General features: G+C 44.5%; 1 protein-coding gene and 1 long non-coding RNA gene across 23 annotated transcripts in view; both read right to left on the reverse strand.

Annotated features, from left to right (window-relative positions):
* Positions 1 to 6,914: 6,914 nt before the first annotated feature.
* On the reverse strand, positions 6,915 to 9,517 carry LOC125746871 (uncharacterized). Its single transcript, XR_007399082.1, has 2 exons — positions 8,804 to 9,517; positions 6,915 to 8,272 (listed from the first exon to the last, which is right to left on the reverse strand). It is a non-coding gene; the product is annotated as an uncharacterized LOC125746871 (long non-coding RNA).
* A 2,891-nt stretch (positions 9,518 to 12,408) lies between these two features.
* Positions 12,409 to 23,254, reverse strand: part of LOC125746514 (glutamate receptor ionotropic, NMDA 1) — a 32,322-nt gene continuing 21,476 nt past the window's right edge. For 6 of the 22 annotated variants that reach the window (XM_049020548.1, XM_049020551.1, XM_049020552.1 and 3 more), the window contains 3 exons: positions 19,277 to 19,303; positions 18,177 to 18,287; positions 12,409 to 14,692 (listed from right to left, as the gene is read on the reverse strand). In XM_049020548.1, coding sequence (XP_048876505.1) covers positions 14,624 to 14,692; positions 18,177 to 18,287; positions 19,277 to 19,303 — 207 coding nt within the window. In that variant the 3' untranslated portion in view covers positions 12,409 to 14,623. Of the gene's footprint in view, positions 14,693 to 18,176; positions 18,288 to 19,276; positions 19,304 to 21,834; positions 21,872 to 23,254 lie in introns of all 22 variants that reach the window. The other 16 variants (XM_049020560.1, XM_049020564.1, XM_049020566.1 and 13 more) reach the window with 9 other exon arrangements.

Genomic DNA, 23,254 nt, shown 5'->3' on the forward strand with positions numbered 1-23,254 from the left:
GTCTGGATTTTTACTTTCTGAACCTGAAATTTCCACCCCTGCTTAGGTCCCCTGATAATATGCTTTTGTTCATGCTGAGGGGTAAACTTAAGTTCAGGGGCAACCGTGCTTTCACAACAGTGGCAGGCATTGGAATAATCTACAGCACCCTTCCCCCATCCCCCCACGTTAGGTCTGCACCTATTTTGAACACTTTCAGGACCAGCTGTATGACGCCCTCTCACATCTAAAGAAAATGTGTCATTAGTCACACAGTTTTTTTTTCACAGACTATGATTCTGCAAAGACTGTGGGTCTCGCAGGGTCACCATTTGCAAGACTGCAGTGAGATTATTTCCCATCATGCTCTTGGTGGATTTTATTATTCTATGTATTACATTTTTATGTTATTTGTGCGTTACCATTTTACATAAGTATCTGTTATTTCCTTTACAGTGGAGTGGAATGATTTGTACCTACTTCCTGTTTGGTGCTGGAGAGAGACCACCTGTTGGTTGTTCACAATGTCCATGTCACTGTTTGAAGACTGCAGACGTAATAATATTACTGTAAAGATTGTTGATTTTACTGGAATGACAAGATGAGGAAAAGACTGACTTATGACAGCTATCCTGATCCCCTCACACCAAACGATCGAAAAGACGACGGCGAGCCACAATTCTAGCAAAACTCTAACTCCAATGCTGGAAATTCGTCTGCGACAGTGGAATCAATACATAACATCCTGGCTGAGTGTTCCCTCTTTTTTCCATATGGGTGGTGTGAAAGACCAGAGAATCCGTATCCTTCTCTGATCTTTTCCTCTGGTACACAAACGATAGGGGGCCGGAGAGACTGGAGAATTGCTGTTCATGTGGCTCCATGCATTTCTCGAGGTTAGTGCCACCAGCTGGTAATCAGTCAGACATGACACCTTTGATGCTTTCAGCAGTAGCTCTCCAGAAGTTCTCCAGTAGTGCAGCAGGACAATAGATGGGGACAAAGAGTTACCACTGAATGGAGGGACTGGCTGGGCTCCTTGTGGCTTTAAAAGACAGAAAAGGGTGTGAAACTGCAAGGCCACAAGCAGAGGTTCAGGTCCAGAAAGTAAAAAACCAGACCAATATTTTGTTTCAACCAACCAGGTGTGTAGTCTGTGACTGTGACTGTGACTGTAACTGTGACTGTGACTGTGACTGTGACTGTAACTGTGACTGTGACTCTTTATTCTAAACTGGTTGGTCAAAACAAAATCTTGGTCTGGATTTTTACTTTCTAGACTTGAACTATCCACCACTGACCTCAATAGACTGCAGTTTTGGGCGACTCAGCATGGCAACCATGATTGGTCAAGGAGGGTAACTAATTAAGCCACCCAGCAACAAGCAATTTGGGACTCTCATCCTGCCTTCAAAAGTGAGGTTGGGAGGAGGGGGTCGGAGAATAAAGAAAGGTAACTGTTAGCTGGGCTTTGCCTTGGGCGAGGACCCTACTAGGCTGCCCAGGTGCCACTCTCGAACAAAGCACCCTGAGAACTTCCACAGGTCATCAGGTGGTGCAGCATCAGAAATCATACAGACATTTACACAGGAGGCAGCTGTTTGTGTCCAGGGAACAGCATGGCAGAGGCACTGTTAGCTCTTATGAAGACTGAGCCACAGAGTAATCCGCCATGTTGCGGTGTAAAATCCACCACAGATTTAACAGATGTTTAAACTTCTATAGGGGTTTTGACATACAACAAAGTCTTCTAATTCTGATACTGCAATACAGTCTGGAACACCAGGTGTTCGGCTGCTAACTGAGGAGCCCTGCAATGCATAGTCAAGATAGCTGAACACTTCATTGGACTACAACTGTCAGACATCAAGGTCATTGATGATCGCCGCCTCCTGAGGGCCCTCAAAACTGCCCCTGACCCAGCTCACCCTATTCAATCTTTTGCCGTCGGGTCAAAGACGCGGGACCGTGCATGTCCGCTCAGCCACACTCAGAAACATCTTCTGCCCGAGAGCTATTTCCAGGTTGAATTCCACCTGCCATAGCTAGACCTGCTGATGGTTCCTCCAGCCCTTTAACACCAGATGCTGCTGGACTGACTAACCCTGATTGGTGCGCCACTGTTACTGCACTTTGAGTTTCCCCAAAAGCTACAACGCAATACTTTCACATATCATACACACACCATGTGTTTATTCCTATCACCAGTGCAATAACTTATGGGTGTATTTATCAATAATGGTATCTCAATGAATACTCAGGTATATTCTCCTTATATTCGGGGATGAACATAACTGGTATGCAAGTACTGTACACATCTGCAGTATAAAGACTAAAATGCATGGTACTTTCTTGTCATAACAGTGCAAAGTGCACGTTTACAGTTTCAGTTTTTTATGTATTCTTAGGACAAAAAAGAAAAATGAATGTTAAAAAAAAATGTGCCCATATTGTTGGGGTGTCAGTAAATTTGCATAATGAATAAAATACATAAAGATATGAATATACTATTTATACAACCCAGAAACATATACAGAACATGAACCATCAGTGAGGACCTTTAAAGGAAAACACTGTAGTGGAAAATGAGATAAAACTAAGTATTTCAATAATTCAGCTAAAGCCTGTATGCTCAGAGTATGCAGAATACACTTTAGTGTGGGGGTGGCGAGGCTGGGGGTTGGGATTGGGGGATGAGGGGGGGTAAGGTTCAGCTACACAGTGCCTTATTGACAGTAAACTAAAACAGCGCTTGGAAAAATAAATAGGACAGGATGCTCCAGTTGGGGGGGGAGCAACAGAAACCACAACCAGGTGACTCGATTAGTCAACACCCGTGGGAAATCTTGGTTGCCATGCGGCGGTGCCCAGGAGTACCGTTTGCCCCTGCCACAGCTCCGATTCCTGGCAGCAGTGCCGTTACAAGCCCACAAAGACATCCGTCATCTTGATAAAAAAAAAATTCAAATCAGTGGAATTCAGCTGCAGCCCTAAGGGTGCTTTAGGCAGAGGATATTGCAAGGCCTGTATCAGCACATGTTGGTCATGTTTGCAGGCTAGGAATATACCAGAAGCTCCGCACATGTCGACACTGAATGCCGTGGGATGCATAGAGACACACCCACTAGCAAGAAATATTACCCGAGTCATGCTAGAATGGCAAGTTGATTTCTTTTCCTCCAGGGAAAAACTCATTCGGTGAAATGTTCTTGAACTCGCATATTGAACCTGCCTTGGAAATGAAAATGGAAAAATGAGACAGTAATTCAGTCACTTTTTTTGCATATCAGTTGATTTTTCATTCTACGTCCTCACTGATGGTTTTGTGTCATTTATGCAAAAGAGTGGTAAAGATCTGAATGCTTTGTAATGTTCAGACAATGAAACAGCAAACCAGGGGCAGGGGGGGGAGGGGGCTGGTGCATGGGCCACTCTTGGTCTTGCACACTGGAAGCTCACACACAAACACCATGGGACTTGAACACCTGAATCGACATTTAAAAGATCAATGTCAGAAAACATGCCGCTGCTCGAACATTCTTCTGCAGTTATGTGGAAAAACAGAATGTAAAAGCTCCATTACACACACACACACACACACACTCACACACAACTACATTTAGTCACTCTTGTCTCACAAGGTGACCTTAATTGCAACACCCAGCTTAGTTAATGCTTTCATCTCCTAAATGTCTCCTAATCCGCCTGATGCATTGCATAACCTGGTGCTTTCTTGTTGATGTTACACTTTGTTACACTGCGTGTCTATAGCAGAATAGGGATCTCGGGTGAATTTTATCAACACAATAAGAGCTGTCAAGTGAGTTATTCAGGTAACTATGGTGACATGAAGGGAACAACAGATAGAAGACACAGCTTTGAATGTCACCAGCAATTTCCCATCTTAAAATAAGAATAACAAGCCACTGGGATCCCGAGGCAACGATAAATTTAATGACCGGTGTTCTCATCTACTACAATTGATAAACTACAGTAATTCACACACTCCATTTGTACCACAAAATGGTTCCAATGTACCCAACATTCTCCCAGTCTAAAACCTGGACTGCTCAGCTCGACCCATCTAGCAAAGGAGCCCACTGTCTGAAACATTGGAGATCGTGGAAAATTGCAGTTTTTGTCTCCCTCTTGTGGCAACACGTTTGCAACACTCCTAAATAAGTACCCAGCTGTCTGACGCCATTCACGCCCCCAAAAAACACTGAAGAACTTTTCTGTTGATTTTTTTAGAGTATAATAAAATAAGCTCAAGCTGCTGGGAATCACTCTCCAAAACGGTGACCTCAGATAGCAGGAGGTCTTAATTAGAATCCAGCAGGTGTTTTAGGCTGATCTGCCTTCCCTGCAGGACATTGACCTCAGATGATCCAAAACCAAAGCTGCCGAAATCAGCAGGGACACATCCCACCCTAACAACCAGCTCTTCACCAGGCTGAGGTCTGAAAAGTGCTTCTGCTGTGTTTCAGTGAGAACTGAGGAGGAGCGTCTACCCTCAAGCCATCAGAATGAATCAGGAATCAACACTTACAGCTTAACACTCCCTCCTTACTCATGAACCACACAGTTTATTTGTACTTTATTATGTGATTGAACAAGGAATTACATATTGTTCTTCTTAAGGTTTATCCCATGATTTTCAAGCCCTATCTCCTCCAAGTTTTTCACCTGGAGACTGTTCCACCACTCAAATATTCCACACATTAAGAACAATGCATCTATTTCTGTTTTTCATATTCCACCAGCATCCCCCTTTTTTGTCACTTTTTCCATAAAATTTTTCAAATTCCCATTCAACCGATCTTCAACCTAAAACCTCAAAACTTGCTGAAGAAACCCAATGTGCAGCTCAAAACGTATTCAAACAACTTTAATCTGTTTAAACATCCGCAATAGTTTGGTGTTTATTTCTGCAACACGACGGACGTTGGTAACCTAAGGGTTGTCAGTCTTCACTGGACATCAAGTCTTGGGTTTGTGCCACCCAATGAAAATCACTGGTGCTTTTAATAAGCTGTTGAGTCTTAATACAAAGTATGATTATTGTAACTTTAATATCATGACAGTAATAAAATCAGTGGATTTGTTTGGAGGGATGAATGAAAGAATAAAAGAATCAGAATCAGCGTTTTTGGCCAAGTGTGTTTTCACCTTCAAAGGATTTGCCTCCGATTTTTTTCCTTGCTCTCTTCCCCTTCTCGTTTGCTTATCTGTGTGAAAGCTGTAAGGAAACGGCTTTCTCTGCCCAGGGCTGCTCTGCTGAGCTTCCAGTCAGGGTGCCAGAACGGCAAGTGGCTGACAGAGAGACTGTGTTGTGAAAAGATACGATGTGATATTGGATTTAGATGGTAGCGCTCTTACCAGAACAGCTTTATAAAAGCACAGAAGTAAATGACCATCCGTTCATTTCAAGATCCATCCGCTGAGTAATTTTAATATAAAAAATGAAATGATATAGTCCTACACAGAACTATATTTCCTTTAGTTGGCATTACTCGATGTACAAACTATGTATGCAAGTTCTTATTTTCAAAAAAGCATTTTAGCTTTCAAGTGCCGGATCAGATTTGTGGTGCCGAACGTCTTCGCCGTGGTTCATCCGCGATTAACTTCTCCCTTGCACGCATTACAGATTTCAATCTCAATGTCCTGTTGACCTTGTTCGTAATATTTCCATACATATGAAATTTTTGGAGATGGTTCCAATGCAGCTTGTGTGCATGAAGCGTACACGTCCGTAACACAAATCGGCCGAATAAACTGTGGCTGGTTCTGATCGATGGCCGGTGCGTCTCAAATAATAAGATTATTTAACTAGCAATGTAATGTTCCAGTTTAAGTGCAACATTGTTAACAAATATTAAATATGAGTAATTAATTAAAAATGCAACAAGAACAACTACGATAAACCACATTTAAAGACAATCAACAGAACGTTTCACAAATCCGTTCCTTCAGCAGCAACGCGCTACAAACTGAGGACCGGATTGGTGGGTCCGGCGGTGCACCGCAGCTTTCGATGGTTCCGCTTCTGAAATAAAATCTCTGCAGCTCACTGGTCACCATTTGGTGGCGCTCTTGGTTCCGTATTTATTATATATTTATTATACTGTTACTATATATGTCTTTATTGCCTTGCATGTGACAAATGAAACCTTTCAATCCTCGAAGTTCCAATCTAAATCTCTGTGTTAGTCAGGCATTTCCAGCACTGTGCTTTGGTTACAGAGGAGAGGAAGCTGGCCAGGGAACACATGGAAAGACCTTAACCCTACACCAGATATTACAAGAGCCCTGTCTTACAGGTTACATGTCAAAGGAACCTGGATCTCCTCACTTGGATTGGTGGGTTGTGGCACTACTCCAGCAAATGACACGAAAACAGACCATTAGAATAAGTAGCAATGGATGCCTTATAAGCTGAAGGAGCTTGGTGTTCTCAGTCTCCTTGGGACCAATAGTAGAACATGTGCTTCAGTGAGCCATAACTCATTAGCACGCACTCAGAGATTCATTATGCCCACTGAAGAAAAGACAGAAGTACATTAGGAAGGTGACTGAGCACTTTTTCATGTACATTCTGTAGTATTTTTATATTTTTTTTTGAAATTTTTATGAACTTTCCAGGAACCTCAAACCTCAAGTAGCTCCATAGTTCCATATTTCTGGGGGATGCAGGATTAAAGTGGCAGGTAACTCAGTGAATGGATATTGGCATTTACTTCTTACTTCGCTTCCTTTATATGCTACACCTGCTTCAGCTATGGATGTTATGAAGTTTTTAGTTCTTCTAGTGAAGCTACTGGAATGTGCAATGCCGGCTTCACTAAGTTTGGTGTTTCTTATTTGGTTTTAGTTACACGGGTCTTTTGTTTCAGTGTAATAAGATCAGAGGAAATGAGGAAATGTGAGTCATCTTCAGCTATATGCTATTAGCTGACTTTATTTGGATTTTTTCTGGTTAATATTCTTCACCACATTATAGTATTACAATGATTTTGTCACTTAGTACATAACACAGCAGTAAATAAGGCATGATTTATAAATACACACACATTTACAGCTTTAAGAAATAAACATATATCTAGTTTTACAGTTATTACTTTCTTGATTTTGTACATACAATATTAAACTACAATAAGCATGAACACTGGGTTATATATTAACTTTCTTATAAAATGAATAGATGTTGTGCCTAAATTCATTCTGAGATCAACAGAACGCATGATTACGCATGATTCTACTACAGCAAGCGTCATAAATGACAGAAAAATGCCCATTAAAATACATCCCGAATCTTTCAAGAAAGGCACAAATAAGATGAAGAGGAATTAGGTGTCAGGTCTTATAATTCTGAGCTATGAGACGGCATTACAAGGTTCACTGAACCTGAGTTAGTCCTACAAAAGTCAAAGTCATATATTGCATCCAGCCAAGGGCACGGATTTGGGTATTGGACAGTAAAGATGTGTCCCTACCAATATCGTGATAGAACCCTGTGTGTTTAGGGGGGGCAGGGAGTTTTGGGGGCTAATTTGGTCCCTAATCATTTTGAAACCAAATCTGTCAAGGAAATACATCAGAAAGGAGCCCTTATTACCAATAATCAATCAGGATACAAGCACAGGCTAGATCAGTGCGTTTAGTTTCCGAACAGCTTTGCACTGAGAACGTAGTGGCTTGTAGGAAGCCCTCCATGCTGGGGTCAAGACTGCAGGAGGCTCTGGACTTGTGTTCTGCAAGCTCTTGCAATCTCCTCCGCACCTGCGCAGACGTGCTGTCTGCCCTTTGCCTGCATAGTGAACGCAGTCAGGGCAGCCCCTTTGGTATGACCTGTGAGAGGGAGACATCCCCATCTCTCACCCCCCCCCCCCCAAGTCCCCCACTCCTTGACAGAATTCTTCGCCTCATTTGGCCTCCTCTCTGTCAAAGCCCTCCAGCCCTCCAAACCGGGGGATGGCAGGCTGTTCCTCCCGACAGAGGCCCCAGACGAAGATGCACTGATAGTTCCAGAGCAGCAGCAGCACACCAACACACACAAACAGCAGGACACTGATGATCAGTAAGAGACGCTGGCCACACCCCATGACAGCCCTGCTCTGCTGCTGCCCCGCCGGGGCTCTGGAGGTACGGAAATACAGCAAGCATCGCTTCAGCCAGGAGCCTGGCGACGGAGGCAGAGAAGGATCCCAGGAGAGTTCGACATCCAAGCACTGCTCGTGTTCATTCATCTCGGGGGACCCGTTGGCAGGGAATTCTGCTTTTGCTTAACGAACTGCAACAGGAGACAAAACGAAGCAAAAAATACGCACGAAAAACGTGCACATAAATATGCATCCAGTCTCAGTAGGAAATACTTATAATAAAAACTGACACTGCAGTATTTATTCATTTCGCTTATTATTATTTTTTTGTTTTAATGCTGGAATATGTCGAGAGCTAGCTTTAGTCCTTACGTTATTTCACGTATATTTTACAACAAACATTATGCATACATATGTGTGTGGGTGTGTGTGTATGCTTGTATATTCGAGGGCTCAGATAAATGAGTTTTTGGAACCAAGAAAAAAAGTTTTAGCAGATAAAACTGTAGATTCTTTTATCGTCAGACTACAAATCCTGAAGTCGACATCGCCTTAACAGCAACAACAATCGGGTAACAAGTAAAACGTCATCCAAGCGGTACGACTGTAAAAGTGTGTCCCACTGTATACTTACCTTTTCGTAGTGATACAGTGTTACTTAACTAACTGAACCTGTCACAAACCTGCATGCAACAGGACGTAGACTTTGCAAGGAGACGCACCTGGGAAGTTCCTTGGATCTTGGATCGATCAGGGTCCGGCAGGGAGTCCCATTCGGATCATGCTCGTAATATTTATAAAGTCGGGTCTAAAATTGTAAAACGTTGCAGAATGACAAGCGTGCCCGTCACATTTCTCCTTCAGATATTTTCCCGGCAGGTTGCCAGCTAAGCTTACCGGTGCGTGCAGTTTGCAGCCCAGCGCACCTCAAAACCCGGAGCTCAGATTTACCAGCGCAGCAGAAACGGCTCGGCACCTGCTTCTCTTTCAAAGTAACTTTAACAAAGTACTCGCACTTTTTCCTGTCAGGTCTGGTGCAGGAAGCGGAAGATGAGTCTGATTAATACTGTCATTAAAGGGGCAATTAGTGAAGGACGTGCACAATGACACGTTCAGCTCTTTGGTTGTTTTCTTTCTATGCTATATTTAGGCATAAGTAAAGTTTAAGGTGAAATGGTTAATTTCACTGTTTTTGATCAATTCCCCTCGTAACATGCGTCGTGTCTATTTACCGATATCTGGTACTGATATATTTACGGTTAATGGTTTTCTAAGTATATTCCATGGTTGGAAAGAATATAAATAATTCTGTTGGATATTTTTGAAAGAGCGCCTAAAAGTGAAAATGATAATATTTTAAGTGAAAGTACGTTTGACAACACATAACACTTCATGGTGAAACACTGCCAAATTTAGAAGCATACTCAGCGGTGAAATCCAACTCTGCCACTTCCACAGTAAACAGTATTCTACTCACTGGGGGAAAGTTCAATCTATATATGACATTTCTGGCCGAGTTGGTATAAACTCATTAACCCTCTATTAACTGACTGCTTACTAGATCACGGAAACTACATCATTTCTGGCGCTTCTTTGGACATGCATTGTTTTTTTTTATAAACAGGCACAACACGCCTTCGTAACTGTCGCCACTGTGTTCATTGTTTTTTTAAATGTTTTAATTCAAAAACACCTTAATTATAAAATACATTTTTTTTTAAGAAATGCAAAAAAATGTACTTCTAACTCTGGCAACTTAATTATATTAGACAACGACTAAGATTAGGAGTCTTTTAGCACACAATGAAGGACATTTCTAGAATAATTTGCCATCTAGGCTTTCAATGCACAGGGCAGAGTCCTGGTGTTTTGATATAATGCATTGTTGCCCTACTGCCCTAATGGTAATCACGTGTTTGAACGTCGTGCATGTCTTTCATACCATACGTGACAAACCTGCTATTTGGTGGTGGTGGTGGGGGGGGGCGTTCAGCAATCGGAGACCTTCGCCACAGTGTCTCAAATGCTCTGGTTCATTGGCAAAGTGTGTATGATCACGTTATCACAGGGCTGTATTTTAGACGCCCCGCTGGCGAGGTGCACGGGAGGAGCAGGCGGGCGCCTCGTGCTCTGAGGGGGTGTCGCTACAGCGTATCCCTTAAAGTTCCATATTTAACGACCTGATGAGTCGGACTGATGACTAAGAGCAGACTTGTTTTTGTCCCCCGGGAGACGGGGGGGGAGGGAAACTCATACCATCATCTGAAGGCTGCCGTCGACATTCCGTCACCGTGACATGCATCCCCCGTGGACGACAGATCCACTGGTGCTCATGAGAGGGGACATCTCGCAAAAAGAGTCGCGGTACCTCTGCATGGGCTTCATCTTCGGAACGGCTATTCGGGAAGAAAAATCCCCACTTAAAGAAAAACCTCCCGCAGAAACGATTCTGGGGACACTGGGGGCCCAAGGCAAAAAACTCCAGGGGGCCCACCAACGCACCCCACCCGACATGGCAAAAATTATGACCATTATTTTAGCATGAAGTCTAAATTAGAAATATCAACTTAGAGAATTTAATAAACACAATTGACGTTATTATGAAAAACATAATGCAAAAATTAAGCAGATGAGTTTTGTTGTTGCAAGGTGTTATGTAATCAGCCCAGTTCGGTGCCCCAGGCGTTTGCCTACCTTGCCTGTCCTGTCTCAATGCCTCTGCTCATAATTTGCTGGGTTTTTTGTGTGTTCTTTAATGTTACTATGCCCGGGGGGGGGGGCTGGGCTGCCAGTTGACCTTTGACCCCCAAAGGATTTTTTTTCCTCCCTACTGTCACGTCCTACCCGTCATGTCCACCCGCTCCTCCTTCCCGACTTGGGCCCTAATGTGTGACACCTGTTGCTTATTGTCCCTTCAGAAGTCTTTGTATAAAAGTGCCTGTTTGTCTCGACGGCTGCAGTCATTAAAATCTATCCATCACGGACAGTGGGCATGGCGCAGGCGGGGAAAAGGTGACGGTCCACTGGAGGCTCCAAGACAGGAGCCTCCAAAAGGGGCTTATTAAAGAGAGCGAATACTCTGGGGGAAACTACAAAACAAAATGGATCAGGGTAACAGAAGTAACCAGGACTAACTACAAGAAACCACAAGGAAACAAGGTCAAGGCAAGATCAGGCGCAGGAACAGGAACAGGAAAGGGAACGGAACGGAACAATGAACACGCAGGAACATTGTGCAACGACAAATTCAAGAAAAGAGCAGATGCAGGTATTTAAATACAAACAGGTAACCGACCAACGAGAGGGCAGGTGTGGCACTTGCAACAACTACCAAATCATTTAATGAATTAAGACACAGGAGAACAGGTGGAATAAATTACAAACATAGGAACTAAGGAACATTGCCAAACACTGAGGACTAACACTAACAAGGACTAGGAACACAAACAGAAGAGATCTGAACCAGACACAAGTAGGATAAACCAAAACAGGGCAGCAAAGAACTAATAAAACCAATAAACAAACTGGTGGAGGACCTGAGAAGATCGCGGTCTCCAGTTGTATCCCTGTCCCTTCAATTTGGACAGGATTATAAGTATCTGGGTGTCCACCTAGATAGCAAGCTGGACTTGTCTAAGCACTGCACTGCCCTCTACAGGAGGGGCCAGAACAGAACATATTTCCTGAGCAGGCTCAGCTTCCTCAGAGGTTGTAGTCTGAGTCTTTGCCAACAAGTGGCTTCTTCTACGCTGTTGTGTGCTGGGGTAGCAGTGTGAAGGTGGCTGATGCCAGCACACTCGACAAGTTCATCAGGAAGTCTGAGCTGATTCTTGTGAGGGAACTGGACACTTATGACCCTGTGGCAGAGAGGAGGATGCTGTCCAGACCTCAGTCGATTATGGACATGCTACTCTCCTGCTACACAGTACTGGGGTTGATCAATGTCATTTTCATATAGAAATTATGGCATGTGGTATTGTGTAGTCTGTTTTAGCTTTCCGTGCCGTTGTTTGCTGTGCAGTCTGTAGTCACAAGCAATTTCCTTCGGGATAATAAAACTATTCTGAATCTGAATCGATACAGCGTCATGGCGACCCTGGAGAATATCCCAGGATCTACCTGGAATGGGAGGATCCATCACTGGTCACACACTTGCACATCATTGAGCTGTGGGAGGAAACCAGAGGACCCCCAGAGAAACTGGACAAACACAGGGAACATGCGGAGTCGGGGGGCAGCATCTGACCAGTCAAGTCCTGGGGGTTTGACTAACTGCACCTCCCACCGACTCACTCCCCCCATCTTCACATCCACTCATCAGAGTCAATTAGTGTATGAGCTCCCTTTTAATTGGCACATATAAATACACCTTATTTACATTCACATTTATGTACAAAGGTTTTAAGTACATGGCATATTCCAGTAGCATACCGAAATAACAGATTGATATTGGTGACCCTGAAATAAATAAATACATAAATAAATACATGCTTTCCCCTTTCTTGGATGTCAGGTGCCGAGCCGGGATGCATAGCTTAGCGTCCGCGGAGAAGAGGAAGGTAAGAGCGCGATAGCGGAGAAGCTAACGTCCCTTTTAGTGGAAGATGCCGCGTGCGGTACGCACCGGCGTAACTCTGCATTATAAACACACACACACACACACACACCCGAGGGAGAATTACAGATGTGCAAATAAATCTATACAGTGCAACATCAGCCGACGTACGTGAAGCATTAATCAATAATGATAAATAAATAATCATGCATATACATAAGAGATCTCGGACAAAGGAAATGTTTTCCTTAAGGTCTGTCTTTACATAATTATTATTCATCTAATTAATTAATTAATTAATTGATAAAGTGAAAGCAAATATATTTCGCTTTTGGCCTCCTGACCAAAAAAAACAACACAAAACAAAACAAAATGAAAAAACTAACATTTTCCAGCCTCCCTTAAGATACACGGTACTGTCTTCTCTTCACAGTAAAACAAATCTGACCACTAGCGATGTGTATAAAACGAACTAAGGTCTAATTTCACAATGTCTCTACATATGTATATAGTCCTTTATCGAAATAGGAGTCACGATAAGTAGTTAATACCCCCACAGTAAAGTGCTGTGCCATGAGTCATCGTCTGGGGGGGTCATTTACAGCACAGAGTGTCAACTACCCACTCCACACACAGCAGTATTACAGTTTCTCAACTCCAGAGTTTAGGAAATGGCCTGTTTTGCATCTAACCGGGTTTGCGGGCCAAAAGGGCAGCATTTTAAACCTAGTATCAAAGTCCACCTGCTGTCAGACGTGCAAAAGTCCGACCGTGGGTTAGCAAAGGGGCTTGGGGGTTGGGGGTGCGGTTATCAAAAACCAGGGAGTTTTGCACGAAAGACCAAGTGCCAGTTGGAGACAAAACGCGACCATCTGATGCACCAGTATTTCCGAAGCTGAGAAAGAATGAAGCTGAAGGTGACAGAGAGAGAGAGAGAGAGAGAGGATCCCACACAAGAGCCAGAGCGACTTCACTGTACAGCTTCCCATTTCCAAACCACAGTTACCGCATTATCGAAACAAACACTGGGGACTAAAGGTCAAAGAACAGCCCCCCATCCTTTTGTAGTAAGGGGGGAGGGGCACAACCTGTCTGTGCATGATGCCCCTCAAAGGAGGAGGCCATGTCGAAAACAAAGAAACAGAAAAAGACAACCGTGTTGCATCAGGAGAACAGCATTTAAAAAATAATATATATATATATATATTGGCTTGTAGCCAAGAAACGAGAAGGAAAAGAGTGTCGAAATATAAACAGGTTATTACTCCGCAAAGATCACTAAGTAACAGGTGCAGGAAGCCTTATCAGTCACAGCTCTGCTGCTCTAGGTGAGGATCATGCCATAGTCTGACTGTGGTATATGATTGTGTGACCGTCCAGGCGATTTTTCGTGCTACTACATTCACTGTCACGGTTTGATAGGATACATACTTATATTCTCAATACTAAAGCGTACCCGGCTTAGCAAATGCATATATAAAATGTTTAAATATGTATAGTTAAAAAGGACATAGTAACATGGTATACCTTACCTAAAAAGTACTCGATAAAATATACTAATATGTAAACAATAGTTCTGCAGTATGAGTGAATAAATAATTTGAACTGTATATTCTCAGCGATGTTTGGTTTTGTAATGAATCCTACTTTTTTGTAATGGTGGGAGGAGAAGTGGGGGGGGGGGGGGGCGTGTTTTCCCCCAGCTCCAGGAGTCAGTTTGGGGACAAAGATGGACAGGCAGGTCCAGTGAGGCAGGATGCGCAAAGTTTCAGTGCAATGTCCAGGGATGGGGGGGCTTGCCTCTGGCGCCACCTATTGTTTGGTGACATGAGTGTCCAAGAAGGGGGGGGGAGCTGTTGTTGACTTCAGGTGGTCCGGGGCCCTGGGATGGTGGCTTTGGCTCAGAATCAGGATTCCGTCCGCAGGCCCCATCACCCTCTCTCTCGAGTCCAGGTTCTTTCTGTCCGTCTTGCTCTCTCTTTAACTCTCAGACCACGGTGCTGACAGACGGGTCCGATAGGTTCAGCTGGCCCGTGATGTCTGTGGGCGGGTACTGCTGCAGAAAAGGCAAGAACACACACACGCACACACACAGAACACACACACACACACACACACAGACACACACACAGACAAAGATGGGAGAGACGTCAGTCCTGGTGAGTGTCGTTTTTCCCATAAAAAAGTCTTGAAATGAGGCACCCGTCGGTTCAGCATTTCACTGTCCGACCTGGTGCTCCCTGCAAGAACTGCAAGCCCCGCCTCCTGCCCACTTCTGCCCTCAACCAATAGGCAGCGTGAGTTCTCCTCTGATTCGGAATGGCAGTGGGGACTGATTGGACGACGCAAAGCTCTTGTGACAGGAGCCCTGCTGAGCTTTTCCATTGGCTGAGCAAGGTCACATGATCACAGCAGCAAGGGGCTGCTTGCCGAGCCTGAGGTAAAGGCCGTTTAAATATCGACTGCTTTCAGTACCTCACGGAGATGGAAATGGAACCCATATTATAGAGCCGATTTAAGTGATGTTGAAGTTTTTCCAACTCTACAACAGATTAGGGGAATTACAGCAACGGAAATGTTTTATTGTTTTGTGTCTTTTAGCCTTATGGTCACATGGACAACGCGCTTTGCACTGGGATTCTCAGTTCCATCGCTTCTTTTGCCAGAAAATGCACCTACGTTCTGCTTTGTAGGCCTGCACTCCATGCAGATGCGCAGGATCAGCATGCTAACTGCCATGATGAAATGCGAGTTACTGCAGCGTAACCCTCTGCCTCCAAATATAATTTCATGATGGCAGTTACCATGTTTTACAATGGTAACGACAATCCAGGGGCAATCAATGTATATATATATATATATATATATCCATATATACTGTGACCATTGAGAGCCACTGTGCAGTTTGTGTCATTCATCCATTTACCATTATAAATATTGCAGCAAATCTTAAAGCACCAAACTTGCAACTGCAATGTTTTGTGATGTTTCATTCGTATGACTGGAGAAACAACACAGTGCCAATTCATGCAGTTCTAAAAATATGTTACTAAAAATATACACAAATGAGATGTTTCCAGGATGCAGATCCTGAGTACATTGATGACAAAGGATAACAACATTAAATTAGGTCCTCCGACTGTATTAGGTACAAATCCTGCAACAGCTCCCTCTATTGGACAGTTGCAAGGACAGCAGCTTGACCAGTTCAATGCAGGTACTTGATCCACACTGGAAACACTCAAAAGTGTGATGGTAATCTTATACTATATTATAAACTTAATAAATTATATATTTTTTTCTTGGAGCAAAAAAAAGACTGATCTTTTTTTCTACCCCGATAGTCTAAGACATACTTGTAACTTGTATACTTGGGATTATAAGCCCCCTGTAAATGTTTGTGTGCTGTCAGTAAACTGCTTTAACACTGAGCAGCACAAAGCATCTTGACGGTTTCCAATTAATCCAAGTCATTGTCTATTCCAAACTGAATTTAAACGTACTTGATTAACACTGAACTTTATCTTGGGATACTAATGTTCAGCATTAAGGGCTTCTCAGATTCAGGGATTCGGAATTTTTTCCTGTTGTAAAGAAGTGCGTTTTTCCATTTGGGCTGCAGTGAGTATCTAATATCATGCTTATATTTCATTTATTGAAAAAAGCAACTATGATGCAGCTACCAAAGAGATTTTGAGAAGAAAAGTTATATATGCTACCATGAGACAATAAACGTATTGGGGTTTTTTTTTGGCTACTTATTAGGTTGGGAGCTGCATCCAAGTGCTTTTAATACCCTGCAGGACCTCATCACTGAGGTACACCTTTGTTAGCATTCCGAATCATAGCCCACAGCGCCTCCTGCTGAGAGACAGGTTAACAGCAAGAGAGAGGTCTACTACTCTATGACAACGCAACAGTCATGCTGGTGAAGGAAGAAAGAGCAGTGTATCATGTGGTGGGGGGAGGGGGGGGACGCCAACACTCAAAATCCATTGATATCCATTAAAAAAAAAAACACTGATATAAAAATAAAATGATGATTACAACTGGGGATGGTTACAGTCCAAATAGGAGGACACTGTTGTTCCATTTGCCCTCACACAAGGTCACCAAATACCTCTGTCTTCTGAGCCTTAATCTTCCACATGGGTCACCCAAACACCTCTCTTCCCCTTCAAGTTCTACCCCTTTCACCTTTAATGGACAGGTCAGGGCCTCAGGGCGGAGATAAGTTGACCACCCATGGAGGTACCTATGAAAGATCCAGGCTGCCCCTAAAAACTCTCCCAGTGAGCCATGTTTTGCTACACTCTCTCTGCCGAAAACAAGACCGATGCCTCCGCCAGGTCGTCCCAGGGCTGCCGCACGATCACCTAAAGAGAAGGGCGGCAGCTAAAGCCACCATCTTAAGATCGGCAAGAGAAACAGTCAGTCTCTCCATAGACTTAAGGGCTGCAGCCCATTCAGTGGAGAGTTTACGGCAATGATCGGAATGTGTTAATGTGTTTATTGAACTGGGACTGCAGCGTCTCGATTGGCTGTGCGGGGTCACGTGATCATTCTGTGGATTCAGTCTGTGAAGAACAAGGTTAGGTGTCCCCAGGAAGCGAAAAGCAAACAACCTCAGACACCAGACACTGTGACCCCCTATAAAGGAAGAACCTTGAGATTACAGCATGCAAAATAACAATATACTGAAAACATCACACATTGGCAACAGTATACGATAACAACAGCGACACCTGTAGGTTAGCGCGAGATTGAACCACACACACAATTATTACAGGAAGGTCCTGAAACAGAACATTTGTAATAAAAGAACAATGAGGTTAGTTTCCCCCCATGCTTGGTGATTGTCTTTGGCCATTTCAATGACTTTATGCTCTCTGGTCATTTGAATCATGCCTTGATATCAACTATAAAAAGGGGAGAGGAAAATAAAACAGAACAAAGGAAAAAATGGGGGAGGATCAGGCAATATAGGGGCAGATAAGGCACACATACACAACCAAAAACACACAAAAAAGGAAACTTAAATCACATCCAGGTTAGCAACAGGAGAAAGAGCAGCACCAACACTAAGGCAGACTGCTGCCTGGTCCTCCTCTTCCTAAGCCACGCCCACTAACCAAGCTACACCGCTTGAAACCACGCCTACAACCCAGGCCATACAACTCTAGACCACGCCCACTCCCTAAACCTCCAAGCTTATCCTGCCTACAGCCTTCGGTTCCCTCCATCCCCTGCATCCTCACTGCTCTGTACTTCCCTGACGGGACAAATGTGTGCATGACGTGTCGATGGCTGACTGACAGACGTGTGTCATGGGCTGAAACTCCAGGCGTGGGGGGTGACGGAAACCTTGGGATGGGACACTCTCGCAAGTAAGGATGGGATGGCCTGATACAGACAGAGAGGAGGGACGAGGAAGAAAGAGTGAGTAGGAAAGGGAAGAAAAAGGAGAAGGAACAGGATAGAAGGAAGGAAGGAAAGTAAGAGAGAGCAACGGGGAGGGTGAACTTTCTTCATCTCCTTACCGTGTCTTTGGAGGACCTACGTCTCTTGATGCTGGAGGCCAGGGAGGTACTGATGGACCTAAAAGAGGCTTTCTTTTTGGGCTCGGGCTCTGCTCTACCACTTTTCCTATCCTAAAATAAATATATGTAGAAAAATTATTGATGTTCTCTAGTGGAGCTTTATGTGGTTTCTGCTCCACCCCCCCCCCCCCCAAACAATCCCCCCTCCCCCCTCCCACATCCACACCCCCCAACCCACTGCCTCCCCCTGCAAGGGCCCCAAGAGCCGAAACAAAGTTTATTGCTACCTTTGGTCTTTGGGGTAAGTTTCCATTTTGGAAGGGGGGGGGGGTGGGAGTCCGAGCTCAGCAAGGGTACCACAAGCAGTCTCCAGCGCTGGAGCGCTTGGTCATATTGCTGGACTGGGTTGGGGGTGGGGCTTTGTGGAGATCACCTGGATCCCACAGTTTCATAAGACAGAGAGAGGATTCCCATCCTGGTCTCTTTCAGGAGGTCTCTCTTCAGAACTTCTGCTGGAGCTCAACTTTCTCTCACTCTGCCTCTCTTCTCCTCCCCGAGGCCTCAAGGCCATGAAAATAAAAATAAAACAAAGAACCCGGCCTTGACGTCAGGCCCTTCTGTACCTCCTTAATTCCTCTGAAGGAATTAATAATGGTCAACCTGGCCAAACTGGGAATGTAAGCATCGTCCTGAGCTATAGCCTTAGCCCCGCATCAAGCCATAATCCCTGATGTTGCCTCTCCAGTTCACTTACAACATCCTCCTACCCTTCCTCTGCTCTCTCCCACATAAAGGCTGCATGGTCTGCCGTAAGCCTGCACTGTCGTTGTTACAGACACTGCCCCCCGGCGTGCTTCGATAACAACTCGGCAGGCCTTTCAGAAACCTCGAAAACTACTAATCAAACGCATTCCTGCACACTCCATTGTCAGCCCCATTAAGGGGAGGGAAAAAACGTGTCGGATCAAACCCATAGATACAGAAGATTTTGTGCATTTTGTCCCTTCCATCCCCCCGTCCATCAACGGCTACTCTCAGGACAGGAAATGGCACAAGACTGGGTGTGTTTGTACACAAAGCTTATAATTAGGAATCCTTACATCCTGAGTCTCTAGAGAGGAAGATGGCTGCATTGGGGAAAAAAAAAGAAAAATAAATAAATATCCATCCTCTGCTAATTCATTTCAGTTCAGAATCCAAAGCAAAGGCAAAACGAAAAAAAAATAAAATAACAAAACATCGAACTTAAAGGAGAAGCTCACAGAATAAGGACACCAGAAGCCAAGCAGTTAAAACTTACATGTTTAAGGTGGGGAACCATAAAAATGCACAGGTCAAAGGGGAGACAAGCAATCTATACGCAGGAGTGTACTCAAAGAAAATCCTTTTGCTCCTTTGCGTTATACCAGGGGACGGGTATAACGGAAATTCACCCCACACACTCAGGGAGGCAGGTTGTAGGCAGATGCAGGGGGGTAGGCGGAGTCAGAGGATTCCGGGAGAGGGCAGTGTGGTGTGAATTTCTCCTGAGGGCATGCAGCATGGGTAACTGAACAGGAGAAGCAGAATGAATGGCACGACAATCGACCCGGGCCAGCACTGTCCCACAGGACGTCCCCTTCGTCAGGTCACATGACTGGGCCTCTTTTTGACACACGGCCCCACTTGAACCCTGAACCCCTCGCCCCCATTTCCGCAGCACGTTTAAACATTAACAGGTAAAGCGATATTCAAGATAGAGGGCGGACCACCTGATCGGGAGGGGGGGGTCAATAGAGGCTTGCAAAAAAGAGCGAAAGAACAATCATTCAGAAGGCTCGGTTTGTGGATTGGGGGAGGAGCACTCCTGTTTGGAACTTAAAGCGACCTCTCTTTGGGAGTGGAACTCATCAATCGGAGTTAATCAAAGTAGCCTCTGGGATTCCGGAACCTTTACAGTCTCATTTTAAAGATCGCAAAAGAAAAAAACAAAAAACATAATTCAAGAAAATAAGACAAAGGAAAACAAGAGAAAATAGGAATAAGTGAAGGCTGGGAATGGACGACGAAGTCCTTCCCTGCTGACGAGCAGGTCGGTTTTGGGTTCCTTTGGTTCGGGTGAATTATTTTTTTTCATTCTATAGACTCTGACCGTTGGTGAAGTGCTGCGTTCGCACAGTCCAGGCTCTGCACAGCACGGCATGCTAGACCAGAAGAGCGTCACACTCACATAGATGCAGGGACGCGCGGAGAGCGAGCGGCCAAGACCAGAGCGCAACCCACCCCCCCACCCCCCCACCCCACCCCACCCCCCCCCCCCCCACCCCACCCCACGGGGATTTTTTATTTTTTTTTAAACATTCCACATCTGGTCGCCCCCCTTTCAATTCATCCTCTTCCCCACCCCCCCGACTCAAACAGTGCACCTCTGAACGGTGCTACCTGTACACCCCCCAGACAACAGCAAGTCTTTGCTTTTCTTTAAAAGGCTGCAGGAGCCTTGCCGTCAATCGCAATATTGCTGAGAGGAGCAGGGCCGTGGGCGCAGGAGATTCATAAGTGCACTGTTTCTGCAGTTACCTGTGTTGTAGATATGCGCATGTGTAAAGGTATTTACATATGCACATACATATACATAAATATACATACATACACGCCAACACACAAGCAGTCAAAATGATGGAAACATCTGGAAACCATGCTAAAATCCCAGCAGAAGGGAAACTCCCTGCTCTTACACGCTGTTTTTGATAAGCATCGCATTCAAACCAGACAAAAGGATATATTTTAACGGCAGCTAGAAATTTTATTCTTAGTTAGAGTTTAGTTTTAGCTACACCTTTATCTCTATAGGGGACAAGTTATGGTTAACTAGTATAGCATGGTTATGGGGTGTATGACTGTGCTGCTGTGGCTGACTGCTAACTTGGTTTCCTGCCTCCTAGTGCGGACTGCTTGTAATTGCAAGTGGTAGCTAGACTGTCAAATGAGGAGTCTACTGGTGGAAACCTAATTTGTGTTAAAAATGTTACAATTACTTAAATGAAAATGGGGATGTTTGCGCTCAGCAACCACAACGTTAGTCAGACACATACAGGCCAACACTACATCGAAATCCTGCCGTCTGTTCTTCTCCATAGTTGTTTATCAACAATTACTTTAATCCTGTTTTTAAGTTGTCTTCCATGTCCCCATCCCTCCCCTACAGCCTATGAATAAACAATACCAAAATGCACATTTGGTGTAGATAGGTAGATTATAATTTAATTTACATGAAGCTGATTTTATCTGACGGCCAAAATGAAAGAGATCCTGAAGCCTAATATGTTATAGCAGTTTTTCCCAATCCGGTCCTCAGGACCCGCTGCCGGTCCACGTCTTGGCTCCCTCCAGATCCCTGCCAGACAGTCCACATTTTTGCTCCCTACCGGGAGATGGGAGGGAGCGAAAATGTGAACTGTCTGTGAGAACCCCCGAGGACTGAATTTGGAAACACTGCATTATAGAGCAATAAGTGATACGGTGAATTCTGACTGTCGGCAGCAGTCCCCATGCTTTTTGACTGCCAGGGTGTGTCCGTACACTCACGCACATGACGGTACAGCATATCGTGGCCGCTGACAGACAGCACTGAAGGCGACACGCGGCTTCTGACACAGATGGCAGACTATGACCTTACCTGCATCCAGCATGGCTGCCTATTCAGTGCCTGCCGCCTTTGTGAGAGAGCAGGGCCCAGCGTGAGGCCACAGGCCTCCCCAGCAACATCACAGACTCACAGTGCCCCCTCCCCCCCCCCCCCAACACCCACCCACCCCCCCCCCCACCACCCTGACCCTCACCCAACCACAACTTTCCCTTCCTTTGGGGGGGAGGGCGGCAGCTATGGTGCTATGCATTAAACACAGGAGTGGGAACGAGGACGGTGGTGTTGACATGACCTGCTATGGGGCGGCAGACATCACTCACGGGATAAAAGGGCCTTCAGTGAGGTTTGTGGGTGTCCAATGCTGTACACCCTGTGTCATGTCACTCTCTGCCTGTTTGAGTCTGTTATGACACAGGTGCCAGAGTCTGGGACCAGGCCTGTTTTAAGTTGCAGGCCTGTTTTAAGTTGCAGGCCTGTTTAGCTGTCACAGGTAGATAAAAAAATAATAAAAATCCTACACTGTCACCAATTCAATGATGGTCAAAACCACCCACTGTCATCTCTTCTTAATGTTGAATATGTTTTTTATATTTGTTTAGTGGCCGTTTATGGTGGTTATATACTCATCGGCAAATGAGTTGCCTAGAGCAGTGATTCCCAACCGGGGGTACGCGTACCCCTAGTGGTACGCGAGCACATTACAGGGGGTACGTGGAAAAAAATTTTATATTTAATTTCCCTGATGATGGGTAAATATTATCAGCCATTCCATTAGCTGTGCCCTGGTATAGAAAGAAAATCTATCTGGGATGTGTTGCTTAATGAATTAAATGTTCAAGTTATGGAGATTTAATAAAATGTTTTAAATTTGATAATCAGTTGTACGTTCTACTTTTATTGAATCATCAACACATTTGACAAAGGGGGTACTTGTGGTATGAGAAAATCTCTCAGGGGGTACACAATTCAAAAAAGGTTGGGAAACACTGGCCTAGAGTATATTGCAGGAAATCAAGAAATTTAGATTAAACAACAGGTATTAAACAATACCTGTTTATCGGCAAACAAGCCGACAGATCTGGCAAACCCACACGGCATCATGGCCTGGGGCATCTTCAAATGTTTCGGGGCCCCTCAGTCCTGTCAGGCCTCCCCGCTACATTGCCAGGCCCTGCTTCTAGATTTTATTCGGTATTAATGGCATTGTTTATTTAATGGTTACCGCTTACGTCGACTAACAATGCTCGTTACGATCTTTGTTTTATTATTACCACTTCTACTATCTCAGTATTATATAAATATTCGCATCCTTATCTAAAGTGTTACTGGTATTACCGATTACTCTGGTAGCTAGAGAAACGAATTAGGTACGTTTTAGGTCGCTCTGGAAATTGGCGCTGGTTTCGATGTTCTCATTTATTGATTGCTTTGTTTGGAAGTAACTCCATTT

Source organism: Brienomyrus brachyistius, chromosome 7 (genome assembly GCF_023856365.1).
Source record: "Brienomyrus brachyistius isolate T26 chromosome 7, BBRACH_0.4, whole genome shotgun sequence".
NCBI classification, from domain to species: domain Eukaryota; kingdom Metazoa; phylum Chordata; class Actinopteri; order Osteoglossiformes; family Mormyridae; genus Brienomyrus; species Brienomyrus brachyistius.